Source organism: Corvus moneduloides, chromosome 9, assembly GCF_009650955.1.
Source record: "Corvus moneduloides isolate bCorMon1 chromosome 9, bCorMon1.pri, whole genome shotgun sequence".
Taxonomy (NCBI): Eukaryota; Metazoa; Chordata; class Aves; order Passeriformes; family Corvidae; genus Corvus; species Corvus moneduloides.
The window spans coordinates 20,955,124-20,981,142 of record NC_045484.1 but is presented as its reverse complement, the minus strand read 5'-3'; the positions used below and the strand labels follow the sequence as shown (position 1 = coordinate 20,981,142).

General features: G+C 38.4%; 1 protein-coding gene across 2 annotated transcripts in view; it reads right to left on the bottom strand.

The window, feature by feature from the left end:
- The window catches only part of PIGK (phosphatidylinositol glycan anchor biosynthesis class K), a 65,560-nt gene that overhangs the window by 11,374 nt on the left and 28,167 nt on the right, over positions 1-26,019 (bottom strand). For both annotated transcript variants that reach the window (XM_032118354.1, XM_032118355.1), the window contains one exon: positions 12,130-12,205. In XM_032118354.1, the coding sequence (XP_031974245.1) occupies positions 12,130-12,205 (76 nt within the window). The remainder of the gene's footprint in view (positions 1-12,129; positions 12,206-26,019) is intronic.

The window sequence follows — 26,019 nt, the reverse complement described above, 5'->3', positions numbered from 1 at the left end:
CTAATTTTACTACTCATTGGAATACCATTTAAATAAACACTGTCTGTCAGGGAAGATTTTGTGTGTAAACAATAAAAAAGTAATGATTAATAAGAATTGTACAAGGTTATGTGAGAAATGAAAATGTTACACAACACTGAACAGACACCAGAAAATTGAATTAAATCTTGCATCTTGGACAACCTACTATAAAATACTTCAGTAATCTGCTTTATATAGGAAGGTCCTGATCCCACATATATTTAGTGACAGGTAACAAACTGGGTCAAAAATTAAGTCTTATACTCAAAATACACATATGCTTAATGTACAACTAGTGTTGTACAACATTAGGCAATACAGTAAGAATAAAGACTAAGATACATTTCCCTTTGCCTAAAGATCTTATAGCATCCTTTCCTTTCCTCTACCCAACACACATCCATGCTCACACTTGGCTATCTTCTTCCCACCATTATTATTCCAGGGACACAAATACAACCCATCAGAAACCAGAGAACTCATTTAACAGCCACAGTGGCTGTTGACTCTCCTCTCCAAGCCTCATCTCACCAAAATTTCATGACCAACACTGTACTTTTAGTCAGGTAATTCCCAAACACAGCTTTAGGGAGAGAAGGGCTAAGGAACAATCAGACCACTCTAAGGTTCGTGTGAAGAGACACTGCAAGTGGGTTTTGACAGAAGCCATTCAGCAGCACCAGAAAAGTGCTGAAGCAGAATGCGCCTCACTCCTGCAGTACAGCAAATCTCTATCCTTTCACCAGTTTCTACTGCAGACAAAGCCAGAAAAATTCTCAACAAACTGGGCATAATTTGGGGATGCCAAAGGCAGCATCTTCATAGCCCAAACAGGCTTCTGCAGAGAAATCAGCTGCAAGCTAGGAAAGGGGCCCTTTCCCTGAATATAAAAACTAAGTTTTGTTAATCAATGACCACTAAGGAGCATTGCTCACTTTTACATTTGCCAGTAAGTCTCATTCCAAATGCAACACCTGGTCCACCAATGACTCCTCCTAGGGAACAGCAAAACTGATCACCAAAATGAAAGTAATTCTGGAACAGTATTCCTGCTGTTAATCCTGTATTTAATAAAAGTGATTTAATTCACCATTAAAAGCATTTGATAAATCAGTTTTCTGTTACCTAGGTAAGTCCTAAAATTTATTCTAGGTCAACCATAAATTTTGAATTACTACACCATAGCAATTTATTGGTTGTTCCGATACAGACAAGATTTATATTTTTTTAATTTATGAAAGATTAAAAAAATAAATGTAGCAGTAACTCTTCATTCCATGATATCTTCAGCTTTTACTATACATTAAAAGACAATGAATAAAGTAATTTCTTTTAAATGTAGACTTTTAATGCTACTGTTTACAGTAGTAAAAATAATAATAAACATGATAGTCTCTACAACCCCAAACTTCTACTGCTAGGAATTATACTTTCTCACTAAGGTTTTTGTGGCTTAATTGTCTTCATGTATTATTGATATCTGGTACTTGGATGTAATTAAGAATAGGGGAACCATTCTTAGAGTACTATTCCAATCCATTAGGTAAATTTTCTCACTATGATATGAAAATTTTCATCTACTTAATTAGAACACCTACTTCTTCCATGCCTAAGTGCACCTAAGATGTGTTTTATGATGGCCCAAGGAAAGGAAAAAGAAACCACAACACATCAATTATGCCTCCACTCAGTTGTACAACTATTTTAAAATGTGTGAACAGTTAAGACAAAATTGAAAAATTACCATAATAGGCTTTTGACACTTCCCCGCTTAAGCAAAAATTAATTCTAACTCCCTGTTTTTATGCAATGCCTTTATAATTTCTCTAATCTCGAGTTCCCATGAGAGAGAACACAACTCTTTCAAGTACAAGTATGTGAGGCTTGGCATCTTCTCTTTTTAGTTATGCAGTTTATTTGATGGAAGCCTAAACCGCTAAGCCTCCCTTTGTGCTTAATATAAGCCATCCTCAGTGGAAATACAAGTTAATTTAAGTAAAATGAAGTTTTAGGAAGAAGGCATTCTCTTGCACAGAAAGCCTCACTAAATCAAAGCTTTTTTAAATGCAGCATCTGTTTCCTGAATTGCTCTAGAACCTGTAATAAAAATAAATGAAAAAGAAGAAAAATTTTTAAAAGGTACTTTAACATATGAAACATCATAAACCTAAAAACAGACTAATGGAACAGCTTACTTCTCATTTTACTGTGTTTTGCAGCCTCACCTTGCATCGTGCATGAAGACACTCTTGCAGTGTATTGTATTAGCACATTTTAAGCATCATCTGTTTTATTAATGGTGACTATTAGTAAAACCTACTGCTTGTGCTACAAAGGCGCACCAGCTATATTGTATTGCTGGGATACACTTCCATACACACTAAGCTGTATGGACCACATCCTAAATTCACAGTTATTTCACAGCACTGCTTAGCCCTGAAACACACCTGAAGTATTTGTACATCACGTACTGTGCTTCAGCAGCACGGGGTGTATTCTGATGCCTACAAACTTATTAAGGTCACAGACAGCTTGTGCAGATACTTAGTCTATTCCCACGAGAGGCAGAGGTACATTATTTGCATACCATTATGTACTGAAAACCTATTCAGTTATCCTCGCTGGAGACAACTCACCTCACTGCCCTAAATAGAAGTCACTTTTCCAATATTTGAAGGAACAGCAAATAAATAGGACCCAGTGTAGACAAATCCAAAAAGACTCAGAATATCTAAGAATTTTGGCTTATAAATGACAAATGTGAATGAATGCAGACCAATTTATCACAAAAAATTATCACAGAAGCAAGGAATGATGAAAAAAGTGAATGATATGCTTAAAAGAGGACTAAAATGTTGAGAGCAAAAATCACTGCAGAGTTAATTTTAGCAAAAAAGGTGACATTAGCCAAGCCTATTATGACCAAAAAAGTAGAGCAGAGGATCTCAAAGCAGAGAACTCACTTAAAAATACCCTCCTTACATTTGCAGTGACAGCAGCGGCTCTAATATCATCGACCCAAAACAAAGTGAGAGAGCTATTGATGTTTTACCTATAGCAGTGTGCAACAGTTCACATCATGTCAGCAACTGAGACCCATGGGACACGTACATGTTGGTTCTTCAGTATCAGCTGCAATACTGTGAGTATTTGCTGTAATTACAAATATATTCTAACATGCCCTAATTGTCCTCCTTGGTTTTAGTCCCCCCATAAATACGATGTTTTGAATAAACATCTCCCAACCACTGCTCACTTCCTTTTTCTACTTATCCTTCCTGATGTCAATACAGCCACAAAGAAGGGAGAATATAAATAAAGTATCCATGTGCTTTGTGCAGAAAGTCAGAAGAGATTAACATAATGGTCCTTTACAGCCTCAGTCTGCAAACCAGAACCTCTTGCTGTTCACCTTGGTTTGCTTTTTGCCAACCTGCTATGTGAAGTTTACTTTCAGCTGTAAGCATTTTTGAACCTGTCTCTTTCTGTAAAGCTCTGAGCACAGATAAAGCACAATAGAAACAGTAACCATCGCCTTGAAATCACAGTTGTGAGCAGCTCGTGAAGAACAACAAAAGGGGATCATGGCACAATCAGTCCCATGCCAAAACAAAGACACAGAAACATCAATAGTGCTTATTGAAAGGTTTGTGCACACAGGATCTTCAAACACATGGCTGCTTCAGCTGAAAAGAAGCAAATCAATTTTTTGAATACTAGGAATATAATAATTTTTTAAGTCCATGGCCACACTGTTACTACCGACCCTTGAAATGCAGTTATTTGAAGTTCAGATGAGTAAACCCCAGAGATCTACAGCACTCTATAAAGCCTGTCATGTTAGAGTCATTTCCTGAACATCTTTCTTCATTTTACATCTTAAATAGTGCTTATTAAAAAGAAACGGTTACAGGAATTACCTCTTAAAGAAGCTGCAAATCCAATGCAGCACCTCTAACAAGTATAGCTACTATAGAACCAGGGTATCTTTTAATATATTTTTTAATAGTACATCTGACAATTCTATATTCTGGTGGGTATGAAACTGATGTCTCATAATCCACAAAATGGATGAGGCTACAGTCACATATAAAGCCTCATATTAGCAGTATTCTCAAGGGCAAACTGAGCACTCCCATGATATGCACAAAAGCCTCAAATTTATTTCCATTTCAACTTTCCACAGTAACAGCTATTTTTACTCTCATCTGCTCATGAGAAATATAAACAAAAACTTCCGGAATACAAGTACATTTTATCAGTTTTAGCTGATACTACCTATCCTAGTTGGCTGTAGAAATTTTGTAGTCACATACCCAGCTAGGATGAAAAATGCCCTTTTCAAGCAGTAGTTTGCACCACTGCTGTGCTTAATAAGCACAGGACTCAAGCAGGACTGGTGAGCGTGGAGTGTGGCCACTTGAGGGGTAGCCCCTAAAATTGCTCCAAGCTGTCTGTCAAACTGATCTCCCATCCTGTGCCAAAGAAGAATGGAGATAAAATGCCTATCTATACATGTCAGGCTTTCACAGGTTGGGAAAGAGAAAAGAGGCATGACCTCAGAAAACTGACAGATCAGAGTTAAAACTTCTTTGTCCAAACTGCAGGATCTGGACAGCCTCAGTCATTTTGAAAACACTGCATCTGTTGCATCCATGTCTGTTACTGCAACTCCCTGAAGAGGAGACAGGTTTTGAAGGAGAGCATAGACTGGGGGTTACTGTCACCTTGCTGGGAGCCATTTCTGTGAAGAAGGGATAAATTCACATTCCAATATGTGACAGCAGAGACTGGACTCTACTGATGCCCAGACGAGCTCATAATGCACATGCACATCAAACAGAACATTTTGATAACTGCTCAATTAACTGTTCTTAATAGAGTGTGTAAGAGGGAAAAACAGGTCATTCCTTTATTGGTTTTAAAATATATTTTGGTTTCATTTTTAAAAAATGCAAGGAAGGAGGTAAAGTTGCATGCTTAATGCATAAACAGGGAAGAAAAGATGGACCATGCATGCAAAAGTTCTTGCAAGAAGAAGCTACCAAACATCATCCCAAATGTCTCTGGCATGCTGGAACAGGCAAAATTTCCCCTTCTTGGCTTACAGAAAATGTTCAGTGTGGTATTTCTGGTACAAAATGGTTAAAAACAAGAGCCCCACAACTGACTGTTCAGGTTCCTCATGCAAGATACCTTTCAATGCATTTAGTTATTCAACCCATTATATTCAGCTATAATTGGAAAATTTTAATACTACATTCAGTTCCCCTGTAATGCTTGGTCAGCAACAAAAAGCGCTCATGGCTCTTTTCCGGCTCTGCTGAGCACTGTTGTGTGGAGACAAAGGAAGTGCTCTCCCATGCATTAATACTTTGGCACTCCATCCCTACAGAAATGAAGTTCCCCGTAATTGCTACTACATTTTTAAGATTTGGGGAGCAGCATTTGAAAGAAAAATATTTCTAAGATACTTATCTTTATTCTGGCTGAAGACTAAGAAGAGATTCCACCTAATATTTCAACTTAACAAAGAGATAACCCAGCAGAACTTCCCCTGTGGCTGAGAACCAGTAAAATAATGGTCCTGGGTAGGCAGAGAGTTATCACCCACAAGAGTCCTTTAATGGGAAGATGGAAGAGAAGAGACTGCTTTACTACATCTCTGCTTCTGCATCTCTGCTTCATCATCATGATCAGATGAAAAACATAACAAAACAGAAGCAGCCATGTCTTGTCAGTAAAACCAAATGATCAGTAATTGATGCTAACTCCACATCACGGTAACTGTGATTGGAAAAACCTGATGAGAAAAACAACAGCAAATTTTAAAAATTACATTTTCTCTATTTTAGAAAAATACTTTATGCTATACACACATTCAGGAATGTGATGAAATTTCATTTGGCTAATGAGCTATTTAATTTCTGAAGGAGAAAAAAAGAGAGACAACTTTACTGTTTGTGTGGACTACTGGATTACATTTGAAGGTTCTGAGCACCATTCCTGACTCTGTAGCAGTTCGTTAGACAAAACAAAACAAAAAAAACCAACCTGAAAAATCTCTGGTTTAATGGTTTGCCAGTAAAAGATCTGCACCATCTACAACCAAGTCAAGACTGTGTTTGGTGATTTCTTGCAGTGAGTCAGAGAAACAGGGGACTGTGCCATTCTTAATATATTACATGACTCATACACACAGCAAGATTCTACTAAACTTTTTTAATCAAACTTAGTATTAGAAGAAATCTTAGAGAATGAACTTCAAAGCACCTATATGCACCAAGTAGCACAAGGTATTGGCAGGAATACCTCTTCTGCTCTATGACATACTTGGTTTGGTTGGCAAAAGTGTGCAGTAATAGCTCTTTTTCTTTTGGTCCTTTTGAGCACTGTGTTTTCTACTAGGTAGCATTCAATGTAAAGAAAGCCCAAAAGATTTCAATAATCTCTAACTTATGCAGCAGTAGGAGAAATTAAGTCTATACACTGTTTACAATTTAGGGAAAAAAGGAAGTTCTTACTTGCTGGACAACATCCAGTCATGATTCCACTTGAGACCACTTCCACTACAGTTATAAAATGTAGGCAAACCACCTCTAGGTTAAACAATTCACAAACATATGTTTAATACATAAAAGAAATGGAAAAAACCTGAACATCGTAGACCATACATCCTAAGCGCCCTAGATGAAGAAAGGCTGGTTAAGCACAAAGGGTACATACAGCACACCTGGATTTAGCTCTGCACAGAATTTCTGAGCCCCAAAAACCACTTTAGGTGAGTTGGTGAGGAAGAGGATGTCAATGTATTTCCATGATGTGCATCAGAATGAACTTTTCTCACCTGAAGTCTGGACCAGACAGATGTGAGCACTGACAGAACAGGCTGCTGTTCTCCAGACACTCCAAAGTGGCCACAAGAAGTGGCCATGGTAAGGGGTCAATACCGTCTTCAGCACATTGCTCAGAACTGCAGCGGTAAAGCCTGACCAGGCAAGCTGACACCTCACAAGGCTTTTTGGTAGGAAGCCAAGTGATGTATTTTGTTAAAATAAAACTGGACTCTGAAGTCAGTGTACTTTCTAATATTAGGTATGAAAAATTCAATTTTCAATCATCTTAACAAAATCCATTTCTGACAAAGAGAAGCATCCCTGCCTGAGCAGACCTGTGTCTGTGACAGCAGGTGCAGCAGAACTTGGACCTTTTGGTGAAAGGTTGTATTTTATCTCTGACATCATCCAGCTGAATACCATGACCAGAGTTCTGAAAAGCAAGCTATGCTTCAAAGTTATTTTCAAACACAGCTACATGAATGGATTTTCAAAGAATGTATAAATAGCTGTGTCTAAAACTTCACACATCGAACCTGACACATCTAAGTATTACAAGTTGCTTTTGAACCTCTTAGCCTGTAAAGACAGTAAAATGCAAGTATCACTTATCAAAGTACTTTAAGACTTTTAATAAATTAATATTAATAAACAAAAACTGCTGTCTGCATCAAAAATAAAAATCTGGGTTACTGTTGTGCTGTTAAACACCTTGCATGCTTAACCAAAGTTTTGAATACTAATGGATTTATAAAACATTTATAGGAACCAAGACTCTGCCATCAGGACAGAAGCAGACTGGGAGTCAGGGGAACTCCTGAAATGTATAAACTGCCAAAGGGCAGCTACAAGGCAATGGGCAAGGCACCAGTGTGATCCCTGAATTTTAAAGTTTTGTTTTCAAGTCTGTATCAGCATGTGACGGGTTACTTTTCATATCGAGCGCTTCACAAAGATCGTAAGCCACATAAAACCACTTTAATTTAATGTTTGTGAAAACATTTTAAGTCTGAGAGCTAAAATTGCTGTGTTATAGATAATAAAAAGATACTTAAAAAAAAATCTATACAACATAGTGTGTTCTATTTTCTTAATACTGTTTCAACAATTTCTGGCAAATGCTACTGAAGAAAATCTCTGTCAATTAAATCAGCATGAAACCAAAATAACATCAACAAAGGCAATAAACTAACAGCCCTCTACAACATGAGAATGAGGCCCTGAGAATGAACAAAAAATTGATCTTCAAAGCAAAAGGATTTTATTTGGGGGAAGGGTGGGGTGGGTCATGGCTGCAAACTTGTTACAGAAACAGAGAAATGATGGAAACAGAGGCCTTCCTGCAAGACTTACTGCAGAACTGCAACCCTGCAGTATTCTTTGATGGCCATCCGTCTCTGTATTGATAACTCTGGAGATTCCCCTCCCATCACCTTTCCTAAAATTTCCTATTTAATTTCCCTTCTGGTGACTGCAGTCAACACCCTCAGACCAGACTGGATGTAGCAAGTCCCTAATGCTCCCTGAGCCTGGACTGAGCCAAGCTCCCGGTGCTCCCACGACCTGCTCGACTGGACCCTGGAACAGAGACACTTCCTCAACAGGGTTAGCACAACTTCCCAGGAATATCCTGAAATTACTGAAGACATTTTCCACTGAGGCTTCTTATGGAGAGGCAACAGAAAAGCACAGGTTAAAACTTCTACAAACCAAACAAATTTAACACATTTCTCCAAAAGGAAACTCAATCTAATTTAATTAGATATTACACGTAGCATTCCCCCCCATGATAAAATAGCAATGGAACTCCTTATTTTTAAGTAAATCTGCAATTGTAAACCATGTCAGATTTCAAGTAAATTGTGCAATTTCCACTACAAGCTGCAAGTCACTTTCCTGAAATACCACCCTGCTTTAACAGCATGTTCATTTATCTACTTAATGGTTTGAAATGGACTAAAATAAGCATGCAAGTTGATCGTGGTCTGAATTTGCTGTTTCATTTTGTTTTCAATTATAACACCATCAGGAGATCTGGTGTTTATCTGCTGAAATGTGCCTTTCATCAGTAAAACATTCTTCCATCAGTAAGACACCAGTAACAATATAAGTCTCTTCAATATCCTAAATCCTGGTTAGGCCAAATATGTTAACACACAGTGACATTCCAAGCACAAGCACTGGCACCAAAGTTAGGTACTTTTATTAAAATGACTTGCTGAACTGCAAGGCCAGCATGAATATCATTTATGATAAATGGGAACAATCTTCTCAAATGCAGTTTGCCCCGTTCTTCCACCAGACCTGTTTTGACAAAAGACAAGTGCAGAATTAAAGTAATCTCTCCTTTTTCTCCTCTTCCTGATTTGGGGTTTTTTTTGGCCTTATTCTAAGTAGCATAAACTTACTGTAAGTAGCAGCATTGTATGCGTGGCTGTACAGAGAGAATCTCATTAAAAAGGTTGTCTCATGTGGGCATTACTCCGAAAGCTCAACTTTTACAAGTTTGTATTAATGACTGCAATCCTTTACCAAGCACTAGTGGCTTTTTATTTCAGTTAAAGCACAAGGAGCATTTCATTAGTGTTCAAGAGAATAAATTTATAGTGAAAGCTGGATAGCACTAGTGGCTATGGTGGCTAACAAGTATAACTAAAATGTACTTTATACATTATACTGATTTAGGATACATGTCCACCACTGTGAAATTTTAATATATATTTATGCTATAAATACACAGCACTGATGCTATTATGTATGTCTAGAGTATGTATGTATCCATTTGGATACATAACATACACAAATACATACATAACATACACATACACAACACCACAAATACTATCCACTGTTCTTACTCTAAATTTAGTTTCTTATAATTTCCTTCTTTTTCCTTAAAGCAAAAAACCCCTTGTTCATACAAAATGGCCCCTGCACAACTTGTTCCAGTTGTGCCAGGTCCCTCAGAAAGGGTATAAGGAGCTTCCTGCAGAGCTAATTCAGCAGGATGCTGGTGCAGTGATGCTCAGCTGGTTACAGCTCCTACAGGCTCAGGCAGGGCACCAGCCTCACACACAGCCAGGGCATGGTGCCAAACTCCCTGTCACCACAGCTAAATAACGCTCCTTTTATTTGGCTTCTCTGCATCCAAGACATTTGCAGTTCTGTTGGATCTGTTCTGCTGCCTTGTGCAGACCCCAGCTCTGTACTACTGACAAGTTTAGCAAACAGATAAGAGTACATAAACCAGCTTTTTGCCTTTCCACAGTGCAATATTCTATGGCAGTGTAACACACAATAGCCAAATGAACCCTCCGTAGTTATTACCCAGCTAATGCTGTAAAAATATTGCTATGGCATTTCGTCTGCTTGACCATTTTAAAGGTTAATTCTGTTTCCTATTTGAGATTTTCCTCTAGGTGAGCCATTCCATGCACTTTCTATTTACTGATTCCAAACAACCACCAAACTGTTTCATTGCTCACTCTCACTGTTAAGAACATATTGACTGGCTGCCTGCTCTGCTGTTTAATTCATTTATACTGAGAGTCAGGCATGAAGACAGAATTTTAAATGTGACATTTGCAGGCTGTTGGGTCATTTGAAGCTCTGACAACACCAGGGAGTTCCTGACATACAAACTGGTCCTGATTTCCAATCTTCCATGTTTGGAACACATCAGAAATTCTCCCCGAAGGTGCAGATTTCAGCCAAAAGTTTTTAAATCCATTGTGTTTACAACTTGTAGGAAAGGCTTGTACACTTTAAGGTTTTAAAATAAAGCTTATGTTTCCATTAAGGTAAAACCAGCACTGCCTGCAGCATGAGACTCAATGCTTTAAAAACAGTTATTGACAAAGGTATTTGGGAAGATCTACGATAATTAATACACATGAAGTTGTTTACAAAATTCTATTAAGGGACTTAGTGGACTTTTATTTGTTCCTGTTGATCTTCAAGCATTTAAAAACAGCTCAACCTGAAACCACAGCTTTATCTTATATTGCCCATCTGGCTTAGTGCTACTCTGACCAGTACCAAGTCCTAGTTTTCAATCTGGAAGTTTTCCTTATCTCAAAGCAGTGAACGGACTGCACCATTTTGTCTCCCATGATGAACTGTCATTATCTTCCCCAAATTTCAGGTCAGTTTTTCAGAGCATACCTGATTACCTGAAAGATTCCATATGGCCAAGATACCATTAGGAAAACAGTAATGTGACCTGTTTGGTCCTGACTTAAGAAAACTATAGTTACTTGTCCCTGAAGCAGGACTCGTATCTACAAAGTTTAAAAATTTTTTATTTTATTCTGTGAAAATTCCGAATGACTGCAACAGAATAGGTCATTTTGCTCCCTTTAAGGCATCCCCAAGAAGAAGGATGCTAAATCTCCACAGCCATGTTTGACACAAGTTTTATGTTATTTGGCCATAAGCTTTTCCACACAAACAGGCAGAGTCCTCTGTGGCTGACAGAAAAGAATGAGGAGACACCTGAATGCAGACTGGGTACCTGATCTACCAGCAGGATGGATTGAAAATCACACCTTGAACTCTGAGAGAAGAGCAAGAAGGGAATATAGAATCTTCTGCACAGAAAAGATCTCTTCCTCCTCCTTGCCATTAACTGGGGGAGACATGTTACAATAAAAACTTCTATTCAATCCCAGCTCATATCCCTCATTTGTTTACTTAAATCAATAGCACAGTATTCCATTTAAATAAAGACAAAGAAGGCACAACCTAGGAAAAATAGAAACCTATTTTTTTTAATTGTGCAAAACAAAAAGCAAACAAAAAAACCCTGTTCAAAGCAGAAAGTATGATGACACTGCTATAGTTAGAAATAAAAATGGTGCTAATTCAGAACTGTATTAGGAGGAGAGATTGTTTTCCCTGCTCAACTCGTCATGACAATTATTCCACAATAATGACTCCATACTTTGACTGCTTTTTCAGGAAGGGGAATATGATTGAGGTCAAGATGCAAATTGGGAGAAATTAATGGATTTTTTTTTCTTTTCTATCAGCAGACACACAACAATTTTAACAAGTAGCTCTGAAGTGTTAACCACGTCATACAGCAAGCATCTTTTCATTGCTATGTTCAGAATAAGACTTTTATAATTTAATACTTGTCATCTGAACAAGAGTATCTTGTTTATACATATTTCCAGCATGAGGACATTAATTCTGTGTGACCTAGAAAAGCAGTTTAAGTATTACACATGCTCTTTATTTTCAAAGGAATTTTTAAAATAGAAAGACATACCTGGTGTATTATCTGAGCTACAGGAAGTTGTTCAGCATATTTTAGTGGCTCTGTTGCCAACTCCTCCTCTGGAAACCTAGGAAGAAATTAAGTTCACATTATCAAGGTTAGTACAATGTTTACCTAATTAAATTACTGAAATTAAGTGTTTCAGGGATATTGTTTTGCTTAAGATGAAGAAAAAAGTGTTTATGACAGTAATGGAATATATTTCTTATAAAGTTGAGTGAAAGAACAAATTTATAGTAAACAGAAATGTGCATTACATTGAGGATTTTTTCCTTGACATAAAGCACAGATTTAGCAGCAGAAACATAAGAAAACCTTTATATTTATTTTTAGGTGAACAAGGAGTGGTGAAAGCTGGATTGAAGTCCCCAAGGAAAAAAGTCTTATGCATTTGCAAAGCAGATTCAGCACTGTCAACCATACAAGCTTCTTCACTCAGTCCTGTCAACATAATTGAAATATGACCATCTCAAAAGGCAGGAGGGATTATTCACCATTTCCCATTTTTGCTGCAAGTGCACAGCAGTGTTTAGATGTGGTAGAAGTTCAACACCACAAATATTCACGCATTTGCCAGCACAGCAGTGTGTACTTCTGGTTACCAAAAAGCCAAAAAGCTAGTGTGAAGAAAAAGAGTGAATACTTCACAAAGAATATACATCATAGCCCTTTAAACTTTGAATAAACTGTGGTTGCAGCTGAAAACTCTGAATCCATAACCAGTCTCTTAAAAGAATATTTAAATGATAGTAAATTAATATGAAAGCATGTTTTAAACCCTTCGACCATGCTGCTTTCATCTACTGGAACTGCAAAGCATGTGCTACATTTTCAAAGTATCACTCAAGTTTTTCATCAGCCATTCCTCTATCTTTCTGAAGACTTCTGAATATAGGAATTTGAGCACTATGACAAGAAATGAAGGGGAAAGAAAAGATCCTGACAAAAACAAGGCCCTTCTCTAAAGCTGATGCAGAATTATTTTCAGACAAAAACCGTGACCAAGACATTATTTTCCAGGCTCAAACCTTATACCCATTCTAGTCAAAAAAGATCCCCACCTGCTGGGTTAATTTACCTGCAGACCAGCTAACAAGTAAGAGCCAGAAACTACAAGCTTAGTGCCTGCACTGGGAGTCAACAGGCTGCAGAAAAAGGAAGGACAATAAGTGCACATCTCTTCCCTTTTCCACTACCAAATTTCTGCTGTGGTTTGAAAGGCTTTAAGCTCAAGTAAGAGTCTGAATATCCAGAAATTTGTAACGAACAGAGTATGAAAGCCTTACTGCATAAGAAATTTAAAAGCAGAGAACAAAAGAAACACAGCAATATTTCAAAGATCATAGTGACAGTCTGCCTAGAACCGTTTAATGTGCTTAAGAAAAATTAAATAAGCAGGCTCTGAACTACTGAAGCTGGTCCACAGATAGAGCTCATTTACTGATACGGTTTTTAGAGTTTTTGGATTATTATGACAATGACGAATTCATACTTTTAACATGAAATATACTGCTGTTACAGTCCAACACAACCATCAGAACTTAGAGGGGGTTCAGCAACTCCACCGCAGTGTGCAGAAGGAATCTTTCCACTCAGTTCCTCCCTACTTTCTATCATTGGTCCTGATCGGCAAACATACCACAGTCAGTATGAATTGAAGATTACTTCTGTTCTGCTGGGAGCCTGTTAGCTGACACAACACCTTGATTTATGGATACCAGCAACATAAATCCATTTTTTAGCCATAGGTCTAGATACAAAACAACTGTACACAACACAATATTAATCAGTATCTTGAACGCTTATCTCTACAGTCTTTACAGGGACACTGCAAATCTGGGGGGGAAAAAAAAAATATCTGAAATCCCAAAATTAAACACTTGAAGCTGAAAGTAAGAGCTAAAATTACTATAAACTGAATGTTAGCAGAAACGGAAAAAAAAAAGAGCCTTGTTCTGTCAAGGACCTTGCACATTTGGCAATTTTTCTGTCTAGACAGAATCAGCATTCCCTTGCACTGTCAAGCACACTCCTTGTCAACTGCAGGAAAAAAAGACCTTTCTTCAAATGAAGCAGGATTAAAAAAGATAAAGAAAAATTATCATTATAATTTTAAGCCTTAGGAAGCTTAACTAAAAAAAAGAGGAAGGGGAGAGTAGTATAAACATGCATTTTAAAGTAATTAGATTTAAACTGAAATTATGCTGATAGGAGCCTTTCAACATCAAGAAAGACATTTTAATTTTTTCTAATTTACTTTCTAAAAAAAAAAATCAAGTCACTTGAACTACACTACATTTTACATATAAATAAATTGTAAGATAAAGATTAGGTAGGTGGACATTCTAATGTATTTACATACACATCTACATTTAATACCCACACACACACAGGTATTTTGGAAGAGAAGTTCAGAACTGTTTTCTCAAAATTTCTGCTGTAACGCCATGAACTTTTTGTATACTTATTTAGTGATGTACTAACTGTCAAGTCTACAAAAGAGTTTTGATTCTTCTCTCCTGCAGATAAGCCTAAAATCCCCTGCAAGTGAGCACAAAGGATGTATTTTAACCAGTCATTTATGTAAGAACAGAGACAGCTCATGGCCAGTGAGATCAAACCCCATGATACCGCTCACAAATGGCTGAATTCTCTCCTCCAAAGGCTGCATCCCAAACTGGCTCCTCCAGGCACGTGTTAAGCCTTGAACCACTCACAAACATTGTCCAGCTGGGATGAGTCACAACGGTAACAGGGGCCACACTGACAGTGACACAGCCCGTGATGCGAGACAGGACATCAGCCTAATTCACAAGGACAGATGCAGCCTCGGCCTGTCTTTAAGGAAGTTGTCTTGGTTAGCTTGGTCAGTTTTGCTGTGGATCAAAGAAAGCCACTATCAGGGCTGCTTGTAACAAGAAGAAAGAAACCTGCTGTAAAACTGCTCCTTCATTCTAGCCCTAGGAATAGCAGCCCACCAGCACTCCTAGACTGGCAGAATGACCTGTAAAAGGCAGTCCTCTTCAAAAAAGCATAAGGGATAGAAAGGCCTAAAGAAGAGAAACAGGTCAACACTGAAGAGAATTTTCTACTTCCTCCTCTTTGCAGGTGGAAGAAGGGAACACATCAGGATAAAGATAATCATCACTATTCTTCTGACCTTGTCTCTCCCTTTCACAGAGGGACACAAGCAAATTGGTTACTCCTTCCAGAGATAATTTCCAGATGCCTGGGGAGGCACTCACTTTTGCTCAAAACTAGTTATGTCAGGAAAAAAATCCAAATACAAAAACCATCTCAGCTGATGGAATTTGTGCTTGGATCACGTGTGGCAATTTGAGGCTGTAATTTCACAAAATTAGTTGGCCTCTCTGTGTTTAGTTCATTCATATTTGACACTTAAACCTTTATAAAATTAAGGGCTAATTTGTTGTAATACAGTTTCCTTTGTATGTTTCATTTCTTTCAAAACAATTCTATTACAGAAACAAAGATAATTTTTCATGAATTAATTTTCCGGTAAGAAACAGTCCCTTCTGTCTCAATTGAGCATGACAGCAGAGTGCTGCCAACAGTGGCAAAGCAAGCTAACACAGTGGCATATCAGCAAATACGGCATCGTGCCTGACAGCTGGTAATGCAAAGCATAAGGAGATCTTGATTTTCAGGGAGAAGTCTAGAAAGAAATGTAAAATCAGATGAGAAGTGGGAAGCAGTAAGAGATAGCAGAAGAGAAGGATCTCGAAAAATTCAATTTAAAAGTTATTTTTATACTGCCACTGTGACTGCTCTTAGATGAAGGAAAGTGAGCATGAAACAGAAACTGTGGAAAGTGAATCTAAATCCAGTAAAATGTGTCAAGATATTTGGTGAAATATCTTATTTGTTATTTATATTTGCATGCTCTCTCTTAAGGGAGAAATCCTGTGAAAGTCAATATGTGCTAAAGGAAAGTAAATTCCGAGCATGAGAAGGTGGCACGTTCTGCAACAAGTGCTAACCCAGCCCATGGTCTTCTACACAGAACAGCTGCAGTGGCTTTAGGGCAGAGATGTATTTTACCTTGTGCAAGTTTTACAAAAACACAGGGGGGAAAAAAAGTACAACGTGTGATCATGAACTGGGTTGCTCATGGCAGAAATGTGCTGTTAAGGCATTCAAGAGACAGAAAAGTCTAGGTAACATAAAACCTGTCTCTCTGGGTAAATAAAAACATTCACTAATTTTAACAGGCAACAGGACTAAGGTTAATATTTCTTCCTTCTTATATGTTTCCTAGACTTGATGGCCCGGACAGGTCACAGAATTTCATGCCTATGATCCATGCACAGGTAATACTGCATCTCTTTGAAACTCTTGCTCCTTGATGGTAAGTTCTAATAAGGAACCACCTCTCTTGGAAACGATACAAACTGGAAGTCAGAGTGTCAACAGTGTACAAAAATTATCAGAGACAAAAATGCATGGGAAGAAGGCATTTGGGGATCACCTTCTTTCTTTTCTGTAGACACAAATGATTTGTGCTGCTCAAGTTCTGCCTGGCTTGTTTGAGACATGACTTCTGAATAACGTGAATGAAAGTACTGGAATGGGCTGTCCCACTTGTAGAAGTAGCTCTGAGCAGAAACAGTGCAACTGCTCGGACAGTCAGCATGAGACCAAGGGATGCAAATAACACAGCAGTGCCTAAATCTGATACCCAAGACTGAAAGGCTGAAATTATTTATCTAAACCTGTGTACAGCACTGATAGCTTTATTGACTGTAAATACATGAACACACTTGCATTTGGCAATAAAAAGAAAACAAAATACCAGAGGTTTATGCATCACATCAGAAAAAGTTATTAGCTTTCCTATTAAAGAGAGGCTGAAATGGGCTACATCGGGTTTGAGTGAATAGTTTTTTAAATTGGCCATTGAGAAATTTATCTACCATATCCATAGTACAGAAGATTAAGAATTAGACCTTGGATTGAGGCCAGGTACTTGATCTATTTGTTAAATCCTAACTTCACCCATATTTAAGAATTGGGTATGTTTAAACAACAAAAGCACTAAGGTACATGGAAAACACCAGTGCTTGAAAAGATGAGATCATACTTAACTCTGCTCTTCTCCAAAAGTGTGCTCATCAATGCTCTTCTTATCTTTATAAGGGAATGCCAGATTTGCCTACACTCATGTTTACCACATGGATAGTCACAAAGAAGAGAAACAAATACTTGAGAGCATCATCTTTGCAGGGAACTTCCTCACAACATCTCCTTCCTGGCACAGTTTCTTTAGTTAAAGGGTCAAAACTCAGTGGTTTTTTTGTTGCTGCAACCTTTGCTCAGGTGAGTGTGGATGTCTCCCTCTAAAGACCTAATAATGCAAACAACTTCCTTCACTACTCTAGTCCTGAGCTCTGGGATGCTGGGCAGCTGGGGACTGACCTTGGGGGACCTCTCAGGGCTTTCTCACAAAGCTAATGCTCATCTATGCCCTTCATTGCTGTGCAGTCTGAATGTCTCTGGATGGCAAAACCATTTGTGCATATTCAAAGATGAGGAGAGGAGGAAGCTGTGGTGGAAAGGTACACAAGCATTTCACAGGAACAGCCAAAACCACCAAGATTCTCATCCACAAATGCTGTGACTTCCACTCAATAATGCTAGCAGCACCTACTGCAGCAGATGGCAGACTATCAAAGACAGCTTCAAAGGAAGATTGCACAAAAATGAACAATAGAATATGGAGATAAAGGAAAAAAATAAATTGACAGCAAAAATATCTTTGATGCAATGAAAAGCTAAATCAGTGTTAGACACAATCAGTTTTATAATTTTTTGAAGAAGGAAGCTACTGATTTGCATTGTGAAGAAAAATTAACTACTTCAGCTTGCTGGCCTTTGCAGAGAGATATTCCTGTGGAATAAAGCAGCAAAACATCTTACAGTTCAGAAATGCAAAACACTTTTTGTGATCTGTTAATTTCTTTTCAAATAAATGTGAAAGATTTGGACCCAAACTAATCATACAGACTTATTCCTGGAGTTTAAAAAATACCTGAAATCTGTGAATGCACAGCACTTTCTCTTGAACCTGATCATAAAAAAGGTCTGCTGGTGTTCCCAGAGTCTGCCAGACACATTGTGTCCATAGACTGGATAAAAATTGACTGCAACAAATGTTTCCTCTGTCTTTCTGCGATCCACATGATTTCTTATCTGAAGAATTTCAGGTGATTAACCTTTGTCAAGCCACATACCCTTAGCCATCCTAAGATCCTTAAAAGAGGTAACACAAATCTATAGTGTGTTTTAACATAGGTTGACCAGTATTGTCTCTCTCCTCTTTTCTAGCCAATGACTTTTGTCAAAAAATGTCACTGGAGGGATTCTCTGTTCTGCCTGCTCCTATTTTTATTCTGAGCCAAGACATTGGGAAGGAATTAAAAAGAATATTAGCTTAAGTAAGCAGAACTGGCTTTCCTGCTACTGGTAACCACATGACCTATAGGGCTTCATTTTGTTATCTCAACTATTCCACATTTTAGGTAAATTAGAAAATCTCTTTTGAATTAATTTAAAACTTCCACATGACGATGCTGCTGAAGCACAAAATGCTAATCAAAAGTTGGAGATAAAAAGACCCACTAAGTCTCTCCTCTATCACTGAAAATCACCACTTGAGTCCACGGCTAAAAGAAGGTGCTCATTGCTTAATGCTAATTCATTCTCACAACAGGCAGGTTTTGTGAGGGGGAAAAAAAAAGAACAGAACAAGTGTCAAATTTCCTAAACTTGGGGCACGTTTATAAAGACAAGTCCAGCAATACCAGAGGAGCTTCTACTGATGGTTCAAACTAGTCAAAAGAGAACACTGCCAACCTCACTGAGCAATCTTTTGATCCAGTTTGAAGTGCGTATGTGCCGTCCTTAAGAACTGAGGCTGCAAATTTCCCCCTTGAATCCATTCCCTCTAATTGCACGGGAAAATGTTTCCAAGAGTGGTTAAAAACCATACAGGTTATTATCACTCTATGTCTGGAAAGTCATGACTGAATTTCACAGGAATCTCAAAGAAGAAAGTCCAAATCCTCCCATGCCACCACATCACACATGCAATTTAAATACTGCTACCAGTACATGCTGAAATTATACTTTCAGCAGGATAAAGCAAGCTTGTTCATTTTTCATAACTGAAAGTTTATCCACAGTGCCTGATCTTTATGTAGATCAATTCAACACCACCTGCCAGTGCACTGCAAGTCAGGAAAATCAGTAGGAAGATGTTTTTAAATCAAAGAATTAACCTGGGAATGTGCCATTATTTAGTGGCCACAATTAGTCTTTATAGCAAAGTTCATCTTGTGTTTAATACTACTGTTCTTTCCTGGACATATTCAAATAAACAATATATCTGCACTGGTTCATATTGTTACACTTTTCAACAGGCACCTTCTAAAAACCCCATAATACACATATTTTAAGTTCCAATATTTCTACACCTACAGTGCATATTTTTGTTATTTCAGTTCATGAGTCACATAATGTACCATCCAGCTGTAATTTCTCATGAGACTGCTTAGTTCAGTACAAGAATCTGTCAAAGTAGCAGTGTTCTCTGCCCAAAACCATCCTCAGACCTTTTACCTTACTCCCCTCATTTCAAGCTTCCTATTTTGCTTTTTTGACCCTTTACTCCAATTAATCAAGGGAGCTAACCACACAGAAATACAGAAATCTTGTTTCTAAGGTACTTTCAGAGACCATCCACTTCAGCCTCCCAACACCAGCTCAGGTCAGCTACAGCTCTGTCCAGCTGAATCTTGACAACCTCCACAACCTCTCTGTGCTAACCCACCCTTCTTTGCAAACGTTTCTCCTCATGCACAACCTGAACCTCTTACTACTACAAGAGTTTACCTTAACCACCTCTGTGACTGCATTCCAAACAGCTGCAGCCTGCAATTACACTTCTGCCTTTTAAGGGCAAGCAAGCCCAAATCTCTCAACCACCTCTCACAGGATGTGTACCCTAGGCAAGGTTGTATCTTGGCAACCCTTCTCAACATTGTTATTGAAGGGGAAGGCCAAATGCCAGACAGAGTGTTTCAGGTAGGGCTTCAGCAGCATCAAAGAGAAATGGTAACAGTATTGCTCAATCTGCTAATGAGACTCCTCATGTAGCTCAGTAGGCAGCTTGTCTTATTGATGGTGATGGCACTGGTGCCCATCTCCACCTCCAGGGTCCTTTATAGCAGGGCTGCCGATCTGCCTGGCAATTCCCAGCCCCTACGGGTAGGACGTTACAAGGGAAGACACCAACTGTACTTCTATCCACAAGTGTATACAAGAGCATATACAGGTACCTGTAATAGACCCAGATTTTCTTGAAACATGCTATACCCTAGGCACTCAGAAAATTAATCATAAAAATTACAGCTCTGGGCTTTTGAGAAATGGTTTACTGTGCAATCATGTCTCTCCTGAATACTAGATGTTGCTTTTGATCTTTTTTGCTACAACATGATCAGTAACACATTTCCATAAAGCAAACTACCAAGATACACCAAGAATTGCAGAACACTGTACTACAAAACTTAATCAACTGTTTTCCCCTTTTTCACCAGTGCTGTTCCTCATACAATTTAAGTGGTCCCAGGAACAAAAGCAGAAGCAGCAAGTCATACCTATCCCTGTGTCAAGTACATGGCACGCCACTTGCCAACCTCCCAAGAGGCACACAAACGTGGCAACTCCCCTGCCTATCCAGGCAAGCCACTAGGTCTGAGGCCTGTGGGACAGAAAGAGGGACTTTATGTCCTTGTGTTCAGCTCAGGGCTCTACTAATTCCAGTACCTGTCAGCTGTACCTATACAAGACATATATCTTGATTTGCAAGTTATTCTTAGTTGCAAAGCCAAGCAATAGGCTGGAGAAACCAAACTTCTAATACTCACAGGTGGTTTCTTATCCAAATACTGGACACAAAATCTGGCATCTCAGACACCTGCCAAGTCCAGAGTTCCAATTACCTCACCTTTTTCTTGCAGGGAAGGGACAGATGCAGTAGCTCAGAGCGTGCCACAGGCTGTCAGCACCCTTTCTCTCTGCAGTCTCCAAGGGACACGGCTAGAGCAGGAACAGAAACAGCTCTGAGGGCTACAGGCATGTCCCTCCCCTTTCTTTCTTCTCAGTTACCTTAAATTCTCTGTACAGATTTATTTGTCTTACTGCAAGAGTAAAGAGATAAAACCATTTAATAGGGAAAATCTTATTTACAAAGTTTCCTTTTATTTACTTATCAACTCTGCAGCATGGTAAATGTCAAGCAATGTTTAAGCAATCATCAAAGACCTTTATAAAGCAATAAAGCAAAAGCTACTTCTATGAAATGTTCCTAAAAAATTCATTAGCACATTTTTCAATACCTATATGGGTTGGACTTGGCCAACAGTAAAAATATGTTAGCAGAGTTATCATACTAACAAAAATGTCTAATGACGTCTAATATTAAATAGTTATTTTTAAAATGGGACTTAAACTTTTAAAATTAAACCTTCAGTATTCAGTCATGTCCAAACTTAAGCTGACTAAGTCTTTCTAAGACTGTCTTACAACAGTAGAGTACATGCAGCAAATGGGTTTACCTGGTTTTACTTTCAAAACCAAAACAGAAAAAACCAAAAAGTTCACTCTTTTGTCAGAGGATTGTTCCATGTTTTTTCTTTTAAAACAAATGCGAGGGTTTACACAAAAATGATTTATGACTTCAACTCAGATTGAATGCTGAGTATTACTAACCTAATCTCAGTCTTTATCTCATTCTTATGGTAGGTTCTTCCATTATTTAAAAGTAAATTTTTGCAAATGTTTATAATTTACAGAACATTGCATCAGTAAATCTGAATGTTAAGTGTACATTATCAGTAGATACCAGCACCAAGAGACAGTGTAAAGCAGAAAAGATCACAATGCCAATCTGTCACTCAGTTTTTAGAACATCAGCCTCTCAGTATACCTTATGTAAAAGAAGAAACTCTTCAGTGCTGGTAAGGTCTTTCACAATCCCACACATATTTGAGTGTGTCTGTGTGTATATATGCATACGCGTAAAAGGCAACTTTGAACTTAAGGCAAAAATTAAAAGTTTCTTAGTTCATTTAGCACAGATAATGAAGCCAGATTTCCCTCCCAATACCTTCAGATGGAGTAATTAACAGTTATAGAAACAATGGAACAACTCCAATTACACAGTAACAGGCTTAAGAAAAAAATTCCAAGTTAAGAGAAGCACAAAGCAGGCAAAAGCCAAAAGATTTCATTCTAAAGAATTTTACATGCTACATTATCAAATATATGAGGTCTAGTGAAGAGTTTACATGCTGTCTTGTGCCTTTTAACTTCATATTTTACACGTTTCATGGAAAACTAACTTCTTTTTTAATTCACCCATTTTCTCTCATGTTTTTATCACTGTTCAATGTACCTGTCACCAAAACTGCTAGAGTACTTTGAATGGAAACAGCATGGTGTAAGGTGTGTACCTTTCTTGTATATGTTCATTGCTCAGCTACAGTAGATCCTCACTCACAAGTGGGACTCCCACACACAACTACAATGTAAGTAACCAAAACCATTGGCACTGGATTTTTACATTTACATTTATTTTTACATTTACATTTTTACAGCAGGAATATCAAAGTATTTTAATAGACATACCACAAGGCCCTTCTACTTGCATCACCACATAGTTCTACTCTGGCTTTGGGGTTAATAATAGCCAAAAGTGCACGATGGCAATTGAGTATGCTGGTTCTCGATCCAAGGAAACCAATAAAAAAATATTTTCTTTCTGCATTTTAAGACTAATACCTCTGTTGCAATTCTTCTGTGTGTATTCTGTAGAGGCCATACAGTACAACAGAATCTTATTGCAAAACTCATAGTATGTGTTGACTATTTGTGGTTAGTGTATATATTCTTTATGGCTGCTGGTCAACTGAGATTTCATGGGCATAAGCTTTTTACACTTTAATGTCTTATTTCCTAAAAAAAAATCCAAACAAAAAACCCCCACAAAATCCCCAAACAAAAACCAACACAAAAAACCCCCAATCAAAACACCAACCCAAAAATTCCCCAATCAAAATACCAACAAAACCCCGCTTCTGCTGCATTTGTCAACACTCGGATGAAAGCGGCAAACTCACCCATCCCAACTGATGAATACCTAAGTCACTTTGAAATGAAATATTTCCATTTCAGTAACTATACTGCACAGTAATATACTGAACTTTCACTAGAGAGCTGCTCAGTGACTGCAGTTACTGTTTTATTACAGAGTCCTGGACTGCAAGGTGATAATACGGTATTTACTGATGCACGGTGCTCACGGAGCGAGCGAGGCCTGGCACACAGACACGGAGGGGGAACCAGCAGCAGGCAGCAGCGCTGCTCTGTCGGGTTGACTGCTAAGCAGCCAACAACGCTCACTGCAGCACTTGCCCTTTAGCACAGGCGGGGCTCTGCTCAGGATCGGGGCAGCACCGCAGCGCCGCTGCCTTCCCAGAAGAGCCAGCAGCTTGCAGTCTACAGGGAAGCCATATAAACTCTGTAAAATATGATTACTGACAAGAAAATGAGAGTGCTGATGGTTCTCCACAGGTAGAAATTCCTGGGGTCTTCCACTTATCTCAAGAATGCATGGTTTCCTGCTATTCAAGAACTTTTTGCTACTGATCTTATGGCTATAGAAATATGTTGACTGTGTATGGGCCACTGCATCTTCAGTAAAACCACCATTGCACAAGAGGTGTTTTCAGTGGAGAGCAGAGGATATTGAAAGGTTATATAGCTTGAATTTCAGACAATGGCATAGCCAAGCACAACACAAAATGGTAAGGTTATATTATAGTCTGCTCAGGAGTACAATGAAAGAGTATAATGAAGGTCTGGAGTTTTGTTTTGTGGCATTCTGGTTTGTTTGTTTATTTCTAAATAAAACATAACTATTGATCTCTTTGACATACACATTAACTCTTACAGACTAACCACATACATTATATGTCAAAATTATTTTCTACTGGAACCTTATTCACTCCACTGTAAATTGATGGTACATTACTATTGCTATGTTTGTTCTTTGAACAAACAAATACTTTTAACTGTAGGTAGACAGTAGAGCTGTAAAGGTAAGCAAACCCAAAGTGAAACTGGCATAGGATAAACTGCAACAATACAGATCCTGAGAGAGTATACTCCAAGCAGATGCCAAGTCTGGAAATGCCTCAGTCAGTTCGTAGGAAGGATGTTATTTCACAGCAGCCACTTTTGATAGCAGAGAAAAACACAATGGAAGCCCTCTGTCCACTACTTGCTCTGGAAGCCCCCAGCCCACCTGTGAATACACCATCGTGGTGCTGGGCCACACTGCAACAAAGGGAGATATGCAAATCTCGGCCAAAACCAGAACACGCTTTTTTACCTGTATCTGGAAAGACCAGACTAAGACAGTATTAAATACTAAATTTTAGTAACTATTGTACAAAACCATAAATTAAAAAAACCCAAACAAACAATCAAAGAAAATATTTTCATTTGGTGAAAGACATCCTTTCCCCAAGTTTAGTCATCTGGAGAGAAGTATTTTGCAAGGTGGTTTATTTGCTTGCACCACCTAGTGGGGTTTAGTTTAATCTACCAAAATAGTCAGAGGTCAGTTGCGTTCCTACCTCATGACATTAGTGATAGACAGCATTTTCTCACAACATAATGTTTCAAGCCTCCACGACCCACTAACAGCATTACACTGCTAAGTTTCCACACGTCTATAAAAACACAGCACAAAAAATGCAAGACAACAATACCTGTTTTGCTTGAATTAAGTTCTGCAGGAACTTAACAGAGATGTCACAGAAAACTGTTTCATCAAGTGGTGTTTATGAGTTTCTAAGCCAAAGTATGTGTCAACAGTACCTTGTCAGAGTGTACCACACAAACTCCAGAGTCTGAACAGATTGTTAGGCGGTAACAAGGCCACACACTGAGATGTGGAGGATTTCTGCAGGCCTTTTGAATCAAACCCCTGGCAGAGGCAGGCACACAGTGCAAAGGGTTCTGCCTGCAGGAATGAGGGCTCATCAGGCAGCAGCAACCACTTGTTGCAGTGGTTCACCTGCAGCAGAACAAGCACCTACACTGCCTCTGCCCTGGCTCCAGGTTGTTCCACCAGTTTGGGCTCAAAACCTGGCTGCTTTATAATCCACTGCCCCAGCACAAAACTACTACATGAAGTCCAGCCACACTGGAAAAGTTTATCAGGTCAAACCCCAACCTGATAGTAGACAAGAATTAATTAAATATGCCACGTAAGGCTCGTACTGAAACGCTAAACTGATCATATCCAGAATACATTCTTTTCCTAGTTATTCCTAGGGAGGAACTCACCTACTAGAGTAAGAAGTCTGTTGCATTTGATCTGAAGCTGAAGTCATGCTATATAGAGGCACTACAAAATGTTTTTAGATGAGGCAATTAAACAAGAGATCAGTGCCAAAGTGTTTCTAGGTCTTCCATGTGAATTTTGCAGAGATGGGACCATAAGCATTTACAGAAATTCACACCACCTTTCTTTCTTACAAAATTCATTATTTCATGATTTCAACTTAATCAGCTTCAGTTCTCACTTCCATATGGGTGTGTATTTGTAACTCTGACAATAGCAGAGGAGAAAAAATGCTGTTCCCATTTTACAATATGGAACTCATCACAAATGTTTCATTTGGATGCACAGGAAGACTTTGGGGAATGATGCAAGACTTTTTACCCTTCTATAAACTTCCATATGAGACTAGAGGAGAGGAAAATATTTTTGTTTCACAGTGGTTTATA